General features: G+C 42.0%; 1 protein-coding gene across 2 annotated transcripts in view; it reads left to right on the top strand.

The window, feature by feature from the left end:
- Window positions 1–16105, top strand: part of prdm16 (PR domain containing 16) — a 188814-nt gene that overhangs the window by 99834 nt on the left and 72875 nt on the right. For both annotated transcript variants that reach the window (XM_042408542.1, XM_042408543.1), the window contains exon 3: window positions 7279–7329. In XM_042408542.1, coding sequence (XP_042264476.1) covers window positions 7279–7329 — 51 coding nt within the window. The remainder of the gene's footprint in view (window positions 1–7278; window positions 7330–16105) is intronic.

The following is a 16105-nucleotide window of genomic DNA, read 5'->3' as shown; positions in this document are numbered from 1 at the left end:
CTGTTTGTCCCAGGCACCGACCCATATATACATGCACTTAGCCTCCAAGTCACTAGAGACTTTTCACTTCTATGTTTGGGCCGGAGCCCAAGCTCCTTGTATATGTGTGTTAGTGTGTGTGTGTGTGTGTGTGTGTGATCCAAAACTGCAGAAAAGCCACAGGCTGGATTTGCAAGGGGATGCCTGACCGACTAACACACACAAGTACAGATACAAAGAAATACTCTCTCTCTCAAGTAAAAACTAGATGTACAACCTTCTCAAAATGTCTTTCTTCTCATTTCATTTTTCATTCTTCTCATTTCTCAGTTCCCTTCTTGCACTCTGTCTCCCTTCTGTCCATGTCCAATCTCCTTGTTTGAGCCAGCTTGTTCTTCCCGTGTTGTACATATATTGGATTCGAAGAAAGAAAGAGAGAGGAGAAATGAAAAGCTACCAAAATCCCTCTGTTTATGTTGAAATATGCAAACGGCGTAAATATTTAGCTGGACCTCGATAAACGATATGCAATTTACTCGCCAGTTATCCATCGTCACGTGACAATATCTCAGTGGCTGCTGTCCAGAAAAGCCCCTGATGCGATGAGAGATCCCCCTCTCTGTGTTTCCGTGTCTTTTTCTACCTACTAAAAGGGATTCCTGGTTTGAATTAGGGAGTCATATTGGCACTAGACAGAGGGACAGACAGTGTGGTCTGGTGTATGTTTCTAAATACACAAATTCAGTTTGCAAGGGGAAATGGAGATATGAAACATATGAGACTGCTGAGCTGAAAAGCCAGTATCAGATTTATGTAGTGCATAAATGTAAACATTCATATATGCATAGGCTGCGTAGGCATCCCGCTCAGCTGAGGTATGTGAAATGAAAAGTATCCGTGGCATGACCTTTGATTCGATCTATATGCCCCCAAGTCGAGACCCTAAATCTTGCTCCCATAACCCCCTGCTTGCTGAGAGGCAATATGTGTCATGGGAAGAATAGGAGATCATTAGAAATAAGGCAATATTATTTTTCTTCCTGCTGCCAGGTATCGATAAACTGCAACCTTTATCAAAATGAAGAGGGAGGATGTGGTATATCATTATCTGAAAGGCATGCCACAGCAGCTACTGAGGCTGTGTAGGCAATCCTCTTAGGCCAAAAGGTAGGGTTATTTATTGGGCCTTAACCCTGCGGCTGTCACAACATCTGCTAGCAGAAGATCTATCGGCACACCCTTATTCACTTATGATTATTACTGATCATCTGCCCAAATGACTTATCAATAAAGCGGAGGCCAAGCAGATAATTTATCTGTATGGTTCTGTCGATATCAAGTTCAGAGTCAACGGCCTTAAAAGGATAAGGGGCCTTGGACGTCAGGTGATGGATGGTTGTACAAGGTCCCCATGAAAATATGACCCTTTTAATAAATTTGCAGAATCTTACTCTCTCCCACCTCCCTTTGCATTCCTCGCCCTCTCTTTTACATGAAAGTGGACTTCGTTCCTAAGGTTTGTTTGATGACTAAGTGCAAACCTTACCTTGTAACATCATTTTCTCCCAGGGAAATTATTTCAAACGCCACAACTGTCAAGACGTTTGAATACAAATATTTGATACGCTCATTTGTAGTGTTTAGTGTTTAGTGTTTAATGTTTGCCAAAGAGACCGCACTTGTCTATGCAAGACCTGTGAATCAAACAGGACATTGAAATGATGAGACAAGCCTGTCCGGGGTCAATGTAAACCTTGCCAGGACATTTCACTATGGCATTTTCTTCATAAATCACACAAAGACTCTTAGGACATGCAGGGTCAATGCTCGTTCTGTAAATATAAGCTGTTTGTATTTGACAAGTGGCCGTGACTTTCCAGAGTCGCACAATAGTTTGGAGTGTTTGCCTTCCAAATCTAACCTTTGTGCGCTAAGCTCTATCTCACCAACAGTTCTCGGTTCCGTCACAGGCCGCACCCTGCATAGACCCATCTGGATGTAGGGTTGGGTAACTGTGTTAGCTTTAGCGTGGTGTGATAAGTGTCAAGTTAATCTGATCCCTCCTCTTTCTCTCTGACAATGGCATCTTATGCACTCCTTTGGAATCCATTTCTTTTGCTTTTACCAAAGAACTGTGTGATTTTCTCACATTAAGCTTCACAGCAAAGTGGAGATGGTGATAAGGAATCAAACAGTGATTATATTCACAATTACGTTCTCTATCAACTAAGACAGAGAAAGAGAGAGAAAGTTTCCTATCAGCACTCTCCTTGATGTTTGCCTTGGCCAGCCAAATCACCTCAAGTCTTCCGCTTATTAAAGTCATCATACATTTATTCTATCTGATGGACGCCCAGCTTCCTGGTATTTAGCAGCGAGAATTTCTGCCCTGTTTCCTCCTCTGCTGCCTCAGTCTTCCCACCTCCCTACTCAGGCTCTTTGAGCAACCTCATTGTTGAGGCATGTTTTTAAGAAGTCATAGCTCTGATCTTGTTTTGGGTCAGCTGTCAAGGCTCCTATCTCTGGGAAGTCCCGAAATAGCCCCATTTTACACCCTTTTAAAGGACAAGCCAGAGAAAGGACTTGGAACTACAACAGGCACCATCTGACTTGATGGTAAAAAGCAGACAGAATCAGACATGTATCCTTAGTCAAACAATCGCTAACACATTCTGGCAGGAAAGTGAAAAAGGTCTGTTATCAGGTAGTTCAAATGATAGCGAGAGACCTCAGAGAAAAACACTAGAGACTTGATATCCTCCACTTCTTTTTCTTCCTTTTTAGGGTCTGTCGCGTCGTTTCATTGATTGTAAAGTGTTCCAATCAGATTTGCCAGTATCTGGGAGTCAGAGGAGTCAGATCCATTTGTTGAGATCATGTTTGACATGATGGTTAGCTCCTATTTTAAAGGCTCCAGCAATGAGAAACAGAGCCTCTCCTTTCATATTTCCCTCTTTTTTTTCTTTCTTGCGCTCTGACACAAATACACTTTCCCTGCAGTTTATTATTCAACACGACCCGCAGTGAAGGACCGCTTCCTCTCCCATCTATACGTCAAAAAGATCAATAACCCGTCCAGGCCATTGCCACCACAATGAAATCATGTCAATGTGCCAAGAAGCTGCAAAAGTTCCCAATAAATGCATAGCAAAACTTTCAATTTGTGGCTTTCTTGGTGTGGCTGTTGCAGCCAATGGGTTGTCAGTCAGGGCCCTGGTTCAAAAAGCCCTGAGGTTTGTTTGCTGCTGGTTCTTTTTGGAAACTTGTGGCTTTGTGACATCCACAGCCATCCATTGGGCCGTGTTGCTGTATTGCCTCATATTATCCAGAGTTGAGGAGAATTGTTTTTGGCAACAGAATGCTAACATTTTCCTACGGCACAAACCTCCAAGTGGGGCCCTCTTCTTCTCCTCGCGCCTGAGGATGATGATGAGCAAGCTTTGTAAGGTCCTCCTCTGGTTGCTATGGCTACTTACTCAGCCTTCTCATTGGTAAGTTGCATGAATGGAAGATTACAGTGTGTAGGTCATTCTATCAACTACTTGAGCTGTGTTCATTCAAGCCACCACATATGCTTTATGAGCCCCATACAGACAACCCCCTTGGGGCATTTCTGCTGGTTTTTCACCTTAAATGAGTTCTGGAAATAAACTGAGCAAGATTTTGCTCCATCATGTGTTTTAGACTGTGACAGGTCTTGTAAAAACAAAAAGGCAGTCCACTCACTGAGTGTCTCTCCCCACGTTGTGTTTTCTTTTGTATGCTTGGTCATCATGGCATGTCAATACGAATGGTGCTAAAGTGGTGTTGAAAAACTCCTGACTCTGTCCAATAACAAAAGCTGTGCTATGAAACACTAATAATGGCGGGGTTTTCCCTCCTGCCTGGTGTGAAAGCACACACCACAGACATGGTGAGATACACACACACACACACACACACACATACACTCTCACATATACAAACACACATTTATGCATACCCCTAATGAGGGTCTGGACAGCTCTTGGTGGAAGGATTCTGCAGGTGGCTGCACTTTCATCAAGCCACGGCTGGATTTGTTTATGTTTGAGGTCATATGGGCCAGAGAGAGAAGTTTGTGTGCCCAGACACACACACTTTCTAATTACCCTCGCTTCAGTGTTTTCTCTTTTCCATAAGACATATTGACATGTCAGCATTCAGCAGGCTAGATACAGAACAAATGGACAATTTTACCTCTCTCTGTGTAGTGGAAAATCTATCCCTCTCAACATAGGCCAGTCTCTATTTGGACCTGTCTCACTAACCTAGAGTAAAAGTCACTTTGAGATGATGGTGACACATGCAATAAATCATAGAGCCACCAGTCAGTGGCCAATCACATTTTCCTTCTCTAATTAATAGCTTATTTATTTGCTTGGCAGGGTCCGGCTGCAAGGCCTGGCTATTCTGTGTGTGTCTGTCTGGCATGTGTGTGAGTGTGTATACGTGAGTATGTGTGTGTCTATATACAGTATGTCAGTGTTGAAAGACCATCTCCACCTGCCTTTTTGTTCAAGTTATTGTCATTATTGCAAAAGCCCTACTGAAAACCCTGTCAACCACCAATCATTAAATTTTTACTTTAAAAAAAAAAAAAATCCAACCTAACTGGGTCACTTTTCAACATAGAAACAATTTGGTTTAGAATTGCACAGAATTCAACGCAGGGAAGCTTTATAATTAGCATTTTCCTGACAGTCAGCTCAGTGCTTCTGGGCCCAAAACTGAGGTTTGGACGATAGAAGGCCCACACAGTCCCGACCCCCCACCTGAATTTGAAAGACATTAAGGCATCAGTAAAACCACTCATGTCTGCTTGCATGTCTTCTACAGTTTTAGGTTACTCTTGCACAATTTGATACACACACATATTTACACTTGGCATGTAGCTGAACAGAGCAGGGGGAAAGTCCAGAAATTATCCTATAGTTGTTGAACGCCTGGTAGCATTTTAGACAACCCAGCCAAGCTGTTGGTTTTGTAAACTGTTGCAGCTGGTCTTGTGCATTACAAGAAAGGGGAAGTCCTTTCTCTCTCTCTCTGTCTCTCTTTTAGTCTCTCTCTCTCTCTCTATTTCCCCATCTACTCCATCACCATGTTTAAAGTTCACAAGCACATTTTTACTCTCAGAGCAGACAAATTAACCTAATTTTTTTCCTACTAAATAGTCGTCCTCAAACTCCCTTTACTTTATCTGACACTGTTTTTCCACTGAAGAACTATACCATCTACTCCACAAACTAAATACATAAAGAATGAGAGAGAAATTCCATGAAACTGAAAAAAATATTTATTTGTTTGTTTATTTATTTGCACATTGGTCAATTTGTAATGTGTCAGTTTTATGTGTTGAAATTGGCACATCAGCATCTGTGGCTGCAAGAGCATAAACATTGGCCTTTGGCCACCAAAGTCCGAACTGATACACAACTCATACACACCCTCAGAAGACGCTGCATACAGGCCGGAGTTCTTCTCTATTGATAAATTAAACTCTATGCAGCCACTACACTGCAATTTTAAACATAATATGCAAAGAAATCAGAGAATCCTGCACAGTGTTGATACACTTGTACTCACTTTATTAACAACTTTAGTATCTTCGCAATCAGGGGTTTGTCATCACACGCACCTGCCAATAAGCCTTTATGGTCTGATTTGCTGTAAACATAAAATGTGCAAGTTGTTAATTTAGAATAAAATATGTAGCAGACAATACCATGGCCACTTGTTGATCAGATTTGATCAACGTGTGTACTGCACTTTAGCACTTCACTCTATTTGCACACTTAAAAAACAGGCGAGCCACAGTTACCAGTCAAAACAATGTGACGAATTTGATTGGCCACGAGGGGGACTGAAACTGATTTCAGGAATAGGATGCTTCTGCAAAGATTTAAATGATGTGTAAGTAGGCTGAGAACACTGTTATAAGTATCTGTGCTGTAATTGCTGCCATTTGGTGAGGTTGAGAAACAGATCCCTTGACAGCTTAATGTATGGAACCGCAGCGTACGTACATTGGTGCACATATGGCCCATCTGGTTCACTGTTTAGTGAGAAGAGGGAAAGAGGAATTGAGAGTAAACTTCTGCGAGCTACTATGTTTTCAGATAACTGTTTTCCTATTTCACTGAGGAGTAAATAGTATTAAGGTCAGACGTCTTTAAGGCCACATGTAACTGAACATCCACATATACGATTCATAATCACTTCCTGTGATTTGAGGCCATTTATGTGGAAAGGTGCATAAAAGAAGTTGCTGTACGCCAGAATTCAAAGAATAACCTCACAGTTTCCATGACAGATTCCACAGCAGATAAATGTCTCTTTCCCAATCACGGTGGGCTACATTGGTTTAGGAAATATAAACGTTAATATGTCAGTTGTAATATAAGGGCAGCCAGTCCTGTCACAACAGCCAAACAACATACCTACTGTTAAAGGGCAGATGGGGAGGATAGGGTGCAGGAAAAGGGAGGCTAAGATATGCCATGTGTCTGCGCTTGAGGAAGTTTTATAGGCCTAATTTCACTTAAACTTGGTAAAGTACTGCACCGTTCCCCCACCCCACCTAAAACTGCTCTGAAAACAGTCTGCATCTCTTCTTTGATCCTCAGTTGCCATCAATGGGCTTCAGAGAGGGAGAGAAAGAGACAGACAGACGGAGAGAGACTCTGGGTTGCCATTATATGTGAAATGCCCCCTCATTGCAGCAGAGCAGCCCCATCTCTTCATCATTCCCCCACTTCCTTCATTTCCTTTGGCAGACACTGGGAGCATTCTACCACCCATCTGCCCCCAGTAAATATTGCTTGAAGGCTTAATTATACACACACACACACACACACGCGCGCACACACATACACACACACTCACAGACACAGTCTCAGCGAAATTTCCTGCAACGCTGAAGCGGAGAATTAACGTCAAATCTGTGGGGTATTCATTCATCAGGGTGGGTGTGTGTGTAGTGTTATGTTTGCTTGTGTGTGTGTTTGTGTGTATTTTTGTGACCTCTCAGTCCATTATTATATTCCTCTGGTCACATTTGTTGCCCAGAGGGTCTGTGTGATGAACTGTGAACACCCTGTGCCCATGTCGTCAAACGGCCAAAGTCACAACCCGTGGCCGAGGCCCTGTGAAGTACAGGAATCAATATTCTCTTTTTATGCTTAAATAAACAGATTTTCTTCTCAATCAAATCAATGTATGGTTGCTTGCACCGTTTAGAGCTTTACAAATATGTATCTTTTTGTTTTGTTTTTTTCTCAGCAGATGATGAACGACCATGAAGAGGCCTCCCCTGACAGCTGCATCAAAAAGGTAGGGAAATTTATCTGTTTATACTAGTTCAAGAATCCCGTCTGTGTTGCTTTCTTTGTCGTGATCCCAATGCGTTTACCTGCACATTAAAGTCATGTGAAGTAATACAGTAGCTGTCTGTAAAGTAGCAAGCACAAGAAGGACTCCTTTTCTAGCTACATTCGAAAGTCAGTCTTTGTAAAACGAACAATGTTGCCACTTAAATGTTCTGGCTCTGCTTGAGCACATATACAGTACATATCTTCACAGACACACACATGCCCAGTTGCAGTTTTGTTTGAGAATACTTACACTTACAGCTCTTTCACCAATTTACCTGGTAAACAAATATGTAAAATTGTCAACAACAACAACAAAAAAACATGTGCATGCTTAGATCATGTGCTTTTATTAACAGTTATATTAAAATTATATCATATTTTTCTATTAGTGTTAAAACTTTTTGAGCTTTTGACAAAAGGTTCAGCAGAGCATACATGTCACTACTGTAAGTAATGAAGCTTGGTCTAATGAATTTCATCTTATTCTTTTACACTGGATTCATAAGTGTTACAGTAGCTTACATGCCATGCTTATCAATATAAGTCAAACATCTGCAATAGAGGGAACCTTGTCTCCACTCAGACAAAAACACTGACACACAGACGGATACGTCCCATTGACCAGTCACTGACCACTTTATGAGGTGATAAATTTATTGAAGAGGTTGGGCAGTTTGCTTTTACTGCCAGTGTCGCCGGGTCAAGACAGGACAGCGCAAGAGTTCATGTCCATCTAATGGTCCATGAAAGAACAATGGCCGCAGCAGAGTGGACGCTCATTCTGAGAATGACTGTAGCCGTGGAGCCATGGCCTCAGTTCAAGTCAATGGCAGGGCGGGTGAAACCTAAATCAATGGTTGAAAATGGGAGAACAGTAAATTATGTGGGGTTTTATCTTTATCATTTATATTATTTATCTTTACCAGATTTGAGCTTGAGAGGAGCAATCCATATTTGCGGTATGGCACTGCTATTTTAAACACTCGATAACAGCATTTTGGCTTTGATTAAATCAAGTGAGCGTCGTGCCGTGGATGCTGTCAACTTGTTTTCATATGTTATAGATTTAGTTATCAGAAAAATTAGAACTGAGATGTGGACTTTGTTTCCAAAAAATGTAGGTGCCGTTTGTCTTATGTTACATGACAGGACGGTCAAAACATCCGGAGCAGAACTAATGCTGGACTTTTCCATACAAAGTACATCTTCCTTTAATAAAAGCAGTGTGTGACACAAGAGTAGAACATGTTTACAGAGACGCCTCATAAGCAACCATAGCAAGAAGTATTCCATTTAAAATCTCTCATGGTGTAATTTCGCTATTACTAAAAAGTCACATAATTTCCCTATTTGAATTTCAGGTCAAGGGTCTTGTTGCTGTAGCCTCTATACGCAGGCAGGCATGCAAATCACTGACTGCTTGGATGATTTGAAATCCTACATTAGTCAATGAGCTTATTTTAAGAGTTGACCGCAGAGGGTTTGGGCTGTTCCCTGTTCCCCACATGTTCGTACAATGTGGAAAAACCTAGACGGTTTTATAAACTACCTAACCACCCTCCAATGTGAGTGCACTCCTCTCCACTCTGCGCGCACACACACACACACACACACATACACACTTACACACACACATACAAACTTTTACACATTCACAGATACATAGACATGCATACACAAAAACATGCACCGATAGGAGCTTAAATTTGTAAGCGCAGTTTTGTACTGAACACAGATATACGGTACCCTTACCTTCAGTATGTAAAATCCAAACACACACACACGAGCCACATCTCATTATGCAGAGTGTGAGTTGCGGTGGGCCCTCATCGGGCGGTGGCAGACCGCATGCCTGTTATGAATATGAATGAAATTATGCATGAGCCATTCCTTATGACATGACTCATTCATCCACATCGTGCAGTCACACACTTACACGCACACAAACACACATAAACATTGACTTCTCCTTCCTTCACCATGTCATTGCCATCGCTATGCTTGATTAAGGCAGAATGTTAATTGAGTTGTAGCTTGTGAATAAACTAGTTCACTGCTGAAAGGTGTGTGTTATTAGTTTGTATTCGCTGCACCGCTTTACAGTAAAACTGAACTGTTGTTTTTGTATATAACATTTTTAGAGAAAAAAGTATATACATATACTTTACAGAGAGAGATTGTATGTGTTACTGTGCATCTTAATGCCTATAATACATGCATCCACTGTACAAATTTTAGTCATTACAGTCACATGTTAATATAGAAATGCTACCAGATCCTGTTGGAACACAGACGGACTACATGAATGGATGAGGTGCACCTGAACACATGCTGTGAATAGGACTCACTTTTGGCTTTTCTCTCTATCTAATTTAATGCATGAGGCACAGACACATATTTCATAAGTGGTGGCACACTTGGTTTAATCTTGACTACATAACTAACTGTATACAACTTTCACCCACAAACTCCATGTTTGACATGGAATACATGAAGCTGTAAGTGGCTCGCTTCATACTAAACTGATCACAGACTTGACACTCACTGACATTCACACAAGACCTTGGTCTCTACTGTAATTCCGTGCACCTCATTGCTAAACTATCAGAATGATACCAGACACTATGTAATATAACTCTACACTCATGCTGAAGTATTTGATTGGCAGTGCCAGAAGTCACCATCAGTATGGACTATAAGGTTATAGTAACCTTATAGTGATCTTATCACTATAAGGTTACCAAACTGTATAGTGATACAGTTTTTTTTTCCTTTTTACCACACATTGACACATTCAAATTGACCACAAGAACTGGTTTATTCCACATTACTGAGTTAGTGTTAAAGCAACCTTCACTTGCTCTTTTTTTCTCAACCCTTTCTCTACCTCCCTTCCCCCCCAATTCTCTCTCTCTCTCTCTGCGTGGGGGGTACTGGTAGAGTCAGGGTTAAGGCGAGGGATAAAACAGAAGCAAAGATGTTATTGTAGCTTCTCCAGCCCACTTACTGAAAGCTGCCCTGAGCTTACAGCTGTACATGTGTGTGTGTGTGTGTTTGTGTGTGTGTGTGTGTGTGTGAGGTTTAAGGCCTTGGAGTCATATCCTGAGCTTGCTTAGACATGGATCGAGCCATATTGGCTTACACACGTGCACGCATAAAAACACATGCATCCTCACACCATGCACATACAGACAGAAAATAAAAAGATCTGTTATCTGAATCCCCTCTCTGCTTACTTCATCCATCCTCTTCCACACATTTCATCCTTCTCTCTCTCTCAGCAGACAGGATGGTGTTGTTTGAGCTATAGATTGCTATCAGTGGCTATTGGTGATAGGATCAGGGATTGTTTGGTTTGGTCTGGTTCGGTCATACAAAACAGGACTATCTGTCTGTTTAGCTGTCTAGGCCCTGCTTACATATATTCTCATTCACACGCTGCACATACACATAAGTCTCTGTGTGTGTGGAAGTTAATAGGGTATTGGAGGACTTGTGTTTTTTTTGGATTCCTTGGATTTAAAAGTGGTAGCAAGATAGGGAACAGGGGGAAAGAAGACAGTCTGTGCTCTGTATGTGTGTGTGTGTGTCTGTGTGTTAATCCTCATCTTCAGAAGAGCGCCGCTGTCCATCCTGACGTGTGTAAACACTCCAGCAGATCAGATGGCAGATAATGACTTCCAGATAGATACCCTCCATTCAACCAGCAGAGAAAATCAATGAGCACTGATTGCTTTTTTCCCAAGACGATCATCTCCCCCCGAAGGCTACTATCTTTCTCTCACTCTCTCTCTTGCTCTCTTTCTGTCTCGCTTTCTCTCTCAATTTCTCTGTCTTTCTCTCTCCAAGCCCCATTCATTCACCTCTCAATACCACTGAGATTGAATCAATTCACGCTGCTTTTCACAGGGGCTTTACTGTGAAAAGATACAGCGGAATATCTCTTTAAGACGATCAAGTCTCTGTTACTCCGTCTGTGTCACTCTTCCTTTCTTGGACATGCTTGCCTAACATATTTTTCTCGAAAGCATGAGATGTTCTTTCATGCTCTTTTAGTCAAACTCTAGCACTCATTTTTGTTATAAGTATGCATTAAATGTGTGTTTTCAATGTGGCAATGGTTGCAAATGAGAAAATGACAGGGGTTGATATGAACTCTGACCTATAAGTAGATTTTTCCCACTCTGTGTTGAAAGACTGGGGAGCCAAATGGGGGTCAGCTGCAGTTGTGATTCTATGGGTGTGTACGTGCAGGCACTTGTGTGTGAATATCGTTTTTTCCCCCCATATCAAGCCAGGGAATTGAGTTTCTAAATATGCTAGCTAAATGACCCTAAATGTATGAGGGCTATTATGTGGACAGAGGGAGGCTCATGGGTCACAGAAGTGATCCAGCGCTCCGGGCTATAGTTTACCCCCTGCCAACAGCACCACACTCCCCCATTCCTCCCCCTGCTTAAATAGGCTCATGATTGATTGATAATTATGATAATTTGTTTGAAATGATTATCTGGATATTATAATCACTGCCACCCCGGTGTGCCACGGGGGCAAGTCATTTTTCATAATGCTGAACGTCACAAATGCCCCCTGGTTACAGGGATGGATCTGTGCGTGTGTGTGTGTGTGTGTGTGTGTGTGTGTGTGTGGGGTGTGAATGCCCAGGGCTTGGCAGTGGGATCCCCAGGGCCATGACTTGACTGTGGAGTGAGAGCCCAAAGAGCAGGAAATGGCATGAACACACACACACACACACACAAATAGTGCAGGCACAGAAAGTTGACACAAATTTGTATTTATATATAAACAGTGTATGCAGGGATGTACGGATGTAGTGCTGGAAAAAGTTATCAATGAATTGATTCGTCAATCAACATAAAATGAATCAACAGTTTCATAAATTGTTTAATCATTCAATCATTCATCAAGAAAAATGCCAAATATTTGCTGGTTTCAGCTTCTCAAATGTAAAAATGTGCTGCATTTATCTGATTTGTATATTGTAAATTGAATAATCTTGGTTTTTAGAATGTTTGGACAAAATATGAAGATGTTTCTTTGGGCTGTGGGAAATCGTGATGGACATTTTATAAAAAATAATGAAGGGATCAGTAACTGTCAGCAGATAGATAGATAGATAGGTGGATACACAAAAAATTAAAAACAATTAAATCTTCATGTCTGCAGTTGAAACATACAAACCGTAGCATGATCAGGAAGTTCCCAAACATCCCCTTGTCATTCTCAGGCAGTGAGCAAACACACTGTAGCCCCAATCATCCTGTCTTCTCTGTCATCTAAAGGAAAAGAAGGGGAGGAGTGTGTGAACGTGTATTGGGTGTGTGTGTGTGTGTGTGTGTGTGTGTGGGGGGGGGGGGGGGTTGTAGAAATAATATTTGCGGTTTTTGCTTCGCCCTGAGATGACTTAATGATGATATGGTTCTCCTTCTTCTGCTGGGCAGGGTTACATTTTAATGGGCCCTGAGTGACATGTTTTCATTTGGCTCCATAACCTGCTTCCCCCCCCCCCCCCAAGACCCAGCACCACCACCATCGCTACCTTCATCTCCACCCCCCCTTCAAAATATACACCACCAAATCCTGCACTATGTCAGGTCCGACGAGGAAAAAAAGCGTTTTGAAACTTCCACGCAATGTTTGTGTGGAAGGTTACGGAGGGACAGGGAGTGGTCCCGTGCAGACAGACAGACAAATATGCAGAGCCTGAGCTCACATGGTCAAAATCATGTATGTTGGAGAATGTTTGGATCGTGGGGCAGGATAATCTTTCAAAGCATACCTTTTGCCTCCTGACATCATCTTGTGCATTAAGATAAAAGGTTAACTCAGCTCAAGGAACACTCCTCCAAAAAAAATCTATCTTTTATTTATCAAACACTCACTTCATATAGGTTTGAATGGTGGCTCTGAAAAGTGCGTTGCTTGTTTATTTGCAGAGGATGGATGGATTTAAGTGACGACCTGAAGGGGGGAAAAAAAAGCGTGTAAAAATGTGTCAAACATTCATAAAACTTATCCAACCACTCCTGCAGCATAATCTACTTCTCTTCTGTTGATCTGAATGTTCACAATGTTCCAAACACTCAAAATCTGTGTACACCATGAATAAATATACTCCGTTTGTGTCCCCATAGCTCTAAAGCTTCACTAGATGTATCATATGTAGCTGTAGTATTAATGATATTATTATTATTATTGATTATTGATAGATTATTGATTATGTATCGGTCATGCTGCAGGAGTGGTTGGAGTAGTTTCTATTGATATTTTGCACAAAAAAAGCTTTAAACTTTCAAGCTTTTAAGCGAAGAATATTTGATACTCAAAAGATAGTTTTTTTAGTGGCGTATTCCTTTATTGTTTCTTTAAGCACATGTCCAGATTCATATGTCCGGATTTTGTTGGCCAATAGTGTTGATTTGTGGAGGGTCACATGATTTGGACAAAGTCAGGGTTGTTGGAGAGGAGGTGGGGAGTAGGAGGAGAGGTGAAGACAGAAAGAAATGGTCTTTCTCTCTCTGTCTGTGTTGTCTGTGGGAACTGTCCCAGCTATGGTTACTGCAGAATGCTGTCATTATGCCTTGTGAGGAGCGTTCACTCAAAGGCCACTGCTGTGTGTCCCTGTGTTCATGTATGTATGTGTGTGTGTGTGTGTGTGCTCGCTGAGTGTCTGAGTGCCACTTTTAACTTGCAATGGCACTTTTAACTTGTGTGTGTGTGTGTGTGTGTGTGTGGGCCTCGGACTGACGCATCTCTGTTGTTATCGTCGATCAAAACCCGACGTCACATTGGAGTGAAGCGCTGGGAGAGGAATTCAAGTGGGAACGAAGGAAAGAAAGAGTGGAACAGATAGAGAGAGACAGAACAAGGGGGCGGAGGAGAAGCACGAGGTGATCGGAGGCACTTTCACATCAGCTGGCTCCCTGACCCCCTCACTCTCCCTCTCTCTCCGTCTCTTTCTTTTCTTCTGCCTTTCACTCTTTTCTGTCGTTCTCTCATTCCTTCTCTTGCAGTCTTTGTCTCTCCATAATCTCTCTCCCAGTGGCCATTCCCACCACATTCTCCGGGGTCACCCAACAAAAGGAGGAGGGCGACAGTCTGACAGTTGCGGAGGATGTCATATGAGTTTCCTCACACTCACACACTCACTTGCACATATTTCTTTTACCGTCTAAAAGATTTCAAAAGATTCTCCTCTATATGTCTAAAGACACAAAAATACTGTCTGGCACACTTGAACCTCTGAGGTTATTTTGCAATTTTGTTTCTGTGATATTTTTCCTTATTCAATGGATAACCTGTCAAACATAGGCCTAGATGAAGTATCTTCACACTGGAATATTTTGCAACCTACTATTTTATGATTGCACTCAGTAATCAAATTCGTTACAGAAGAGGCACAAACAGTAGCCTCAATAGACCACAATACAATGCAGTCACAGACTGTACCTTTACAGATCTGTAATCTGCGTGTGAATGTAAAATTCAATGACCTCTGTTGTAACTTGAACTTGAATATGTACTGCAAACAAGCCAGAAATTACTTCATCCTTCCTGGAACACACTGAACATCACAAACTGATGTGAAGAATATCAGAATGTGGAATTTTTTCGAACTCTTATGCAATTTTCAACTTAATCCTTATTTTTACAATAAAAGTAAGGACATCAAATTGTTAAATGGGCTGGTTAAGTATTCTTTGAATTTGGTGCGACAAAAAGAAAAGAACCTGTGAAGAAATTTGAAACAGCTGTCACTTAACATCATTTGGCCTTTCTGCTCATTGGTAAAATATCCTCACAATGGGGGATAATCTACATCATTCTAAGGACATTTGGTGCTCATACGTTTCTAAGTACACACACACACACATACACACACACACACACACACACACACACTCTGTCTTGTCTGTCAAGAAGGCAGCGAGTCCATTAAGGCAGACAGAGTGAATGCAGAAGGCCGGCTGGTCAAGCATCGGTAATAATAACATGACGACCCGCATGGCGTTGCCACGGAGACCTAGAAGCCAGGGGGAGGTGGGGAACAGAGAGTTGTGTGGTCCTGCTCGTCAAAAATATTTTCTTGTCAGACAAGGGAGATAAAGGTTCATCTGCGCGTGAGAAAGGCTGGGTGCATTTGAAACTCCGTATCACAAGAGGGAGTATTTCTTTTGTGTTTGAGAAGTTCTCTGTAACACTGTACTACAAACGCGTCTAACTCATCTTCAGCGGTTGCAGCTCAGAATATCTAGCACAAAATCGTATCTTACCATTTCACACAGCTTGGAATATCTCCCAAAATATCTTATTTTATGCTTTTAGGATAGCTATGCATGTAATAAATAATAGCATGGAGGAATGGAGAGAGGGAGGGGGTGGTGGTTGACTCACCACGTCTGAGCCTCTTTTAGGCTAAAAAGCTCCATGGAGTTGCAGACTTGATGAAAGACAAAAACTTCCAGAGAAACAGAGACTTTGTGAGAGATGGCGAGGTGTTGACACAACACAATATCTATAGATAGACAGGCAAAAGAAGAAGTTCAAGCAAGAGAGTGAGTGAGAGATGGAAACCCTCAGAGGGCAAGAGACAGCCGGAGGCAGGGGGTTGGGGGGCATGACAGGGAGGAATGCCAGAATGCCCAAGAGAGGCAAGAACTGGCAGCCCAGTTACAGACACAGCCCGTCTGGGGAAGAGAGACAGAGAGTGGGGG

Source organism: Thunnus maccoyii, chromosome 4, assembly GCF_910596095.1.
Source record: "Thunnus maccoyii chromosome 4, fThuMac1.1, whole genome shotgun sequence".
NCBI classification, from domain to species: domain Eukaryota; kingdom Metazoa; phylum Chordata; class Actinopteri; order Scombriformes; family Scombridae; genus Thunnus; species Thunnus maccoyii.
Note: the sequence above shows the minus strand (reverse complement) of the source record. Positions and strands in the feature narration are given on the sequence as shown.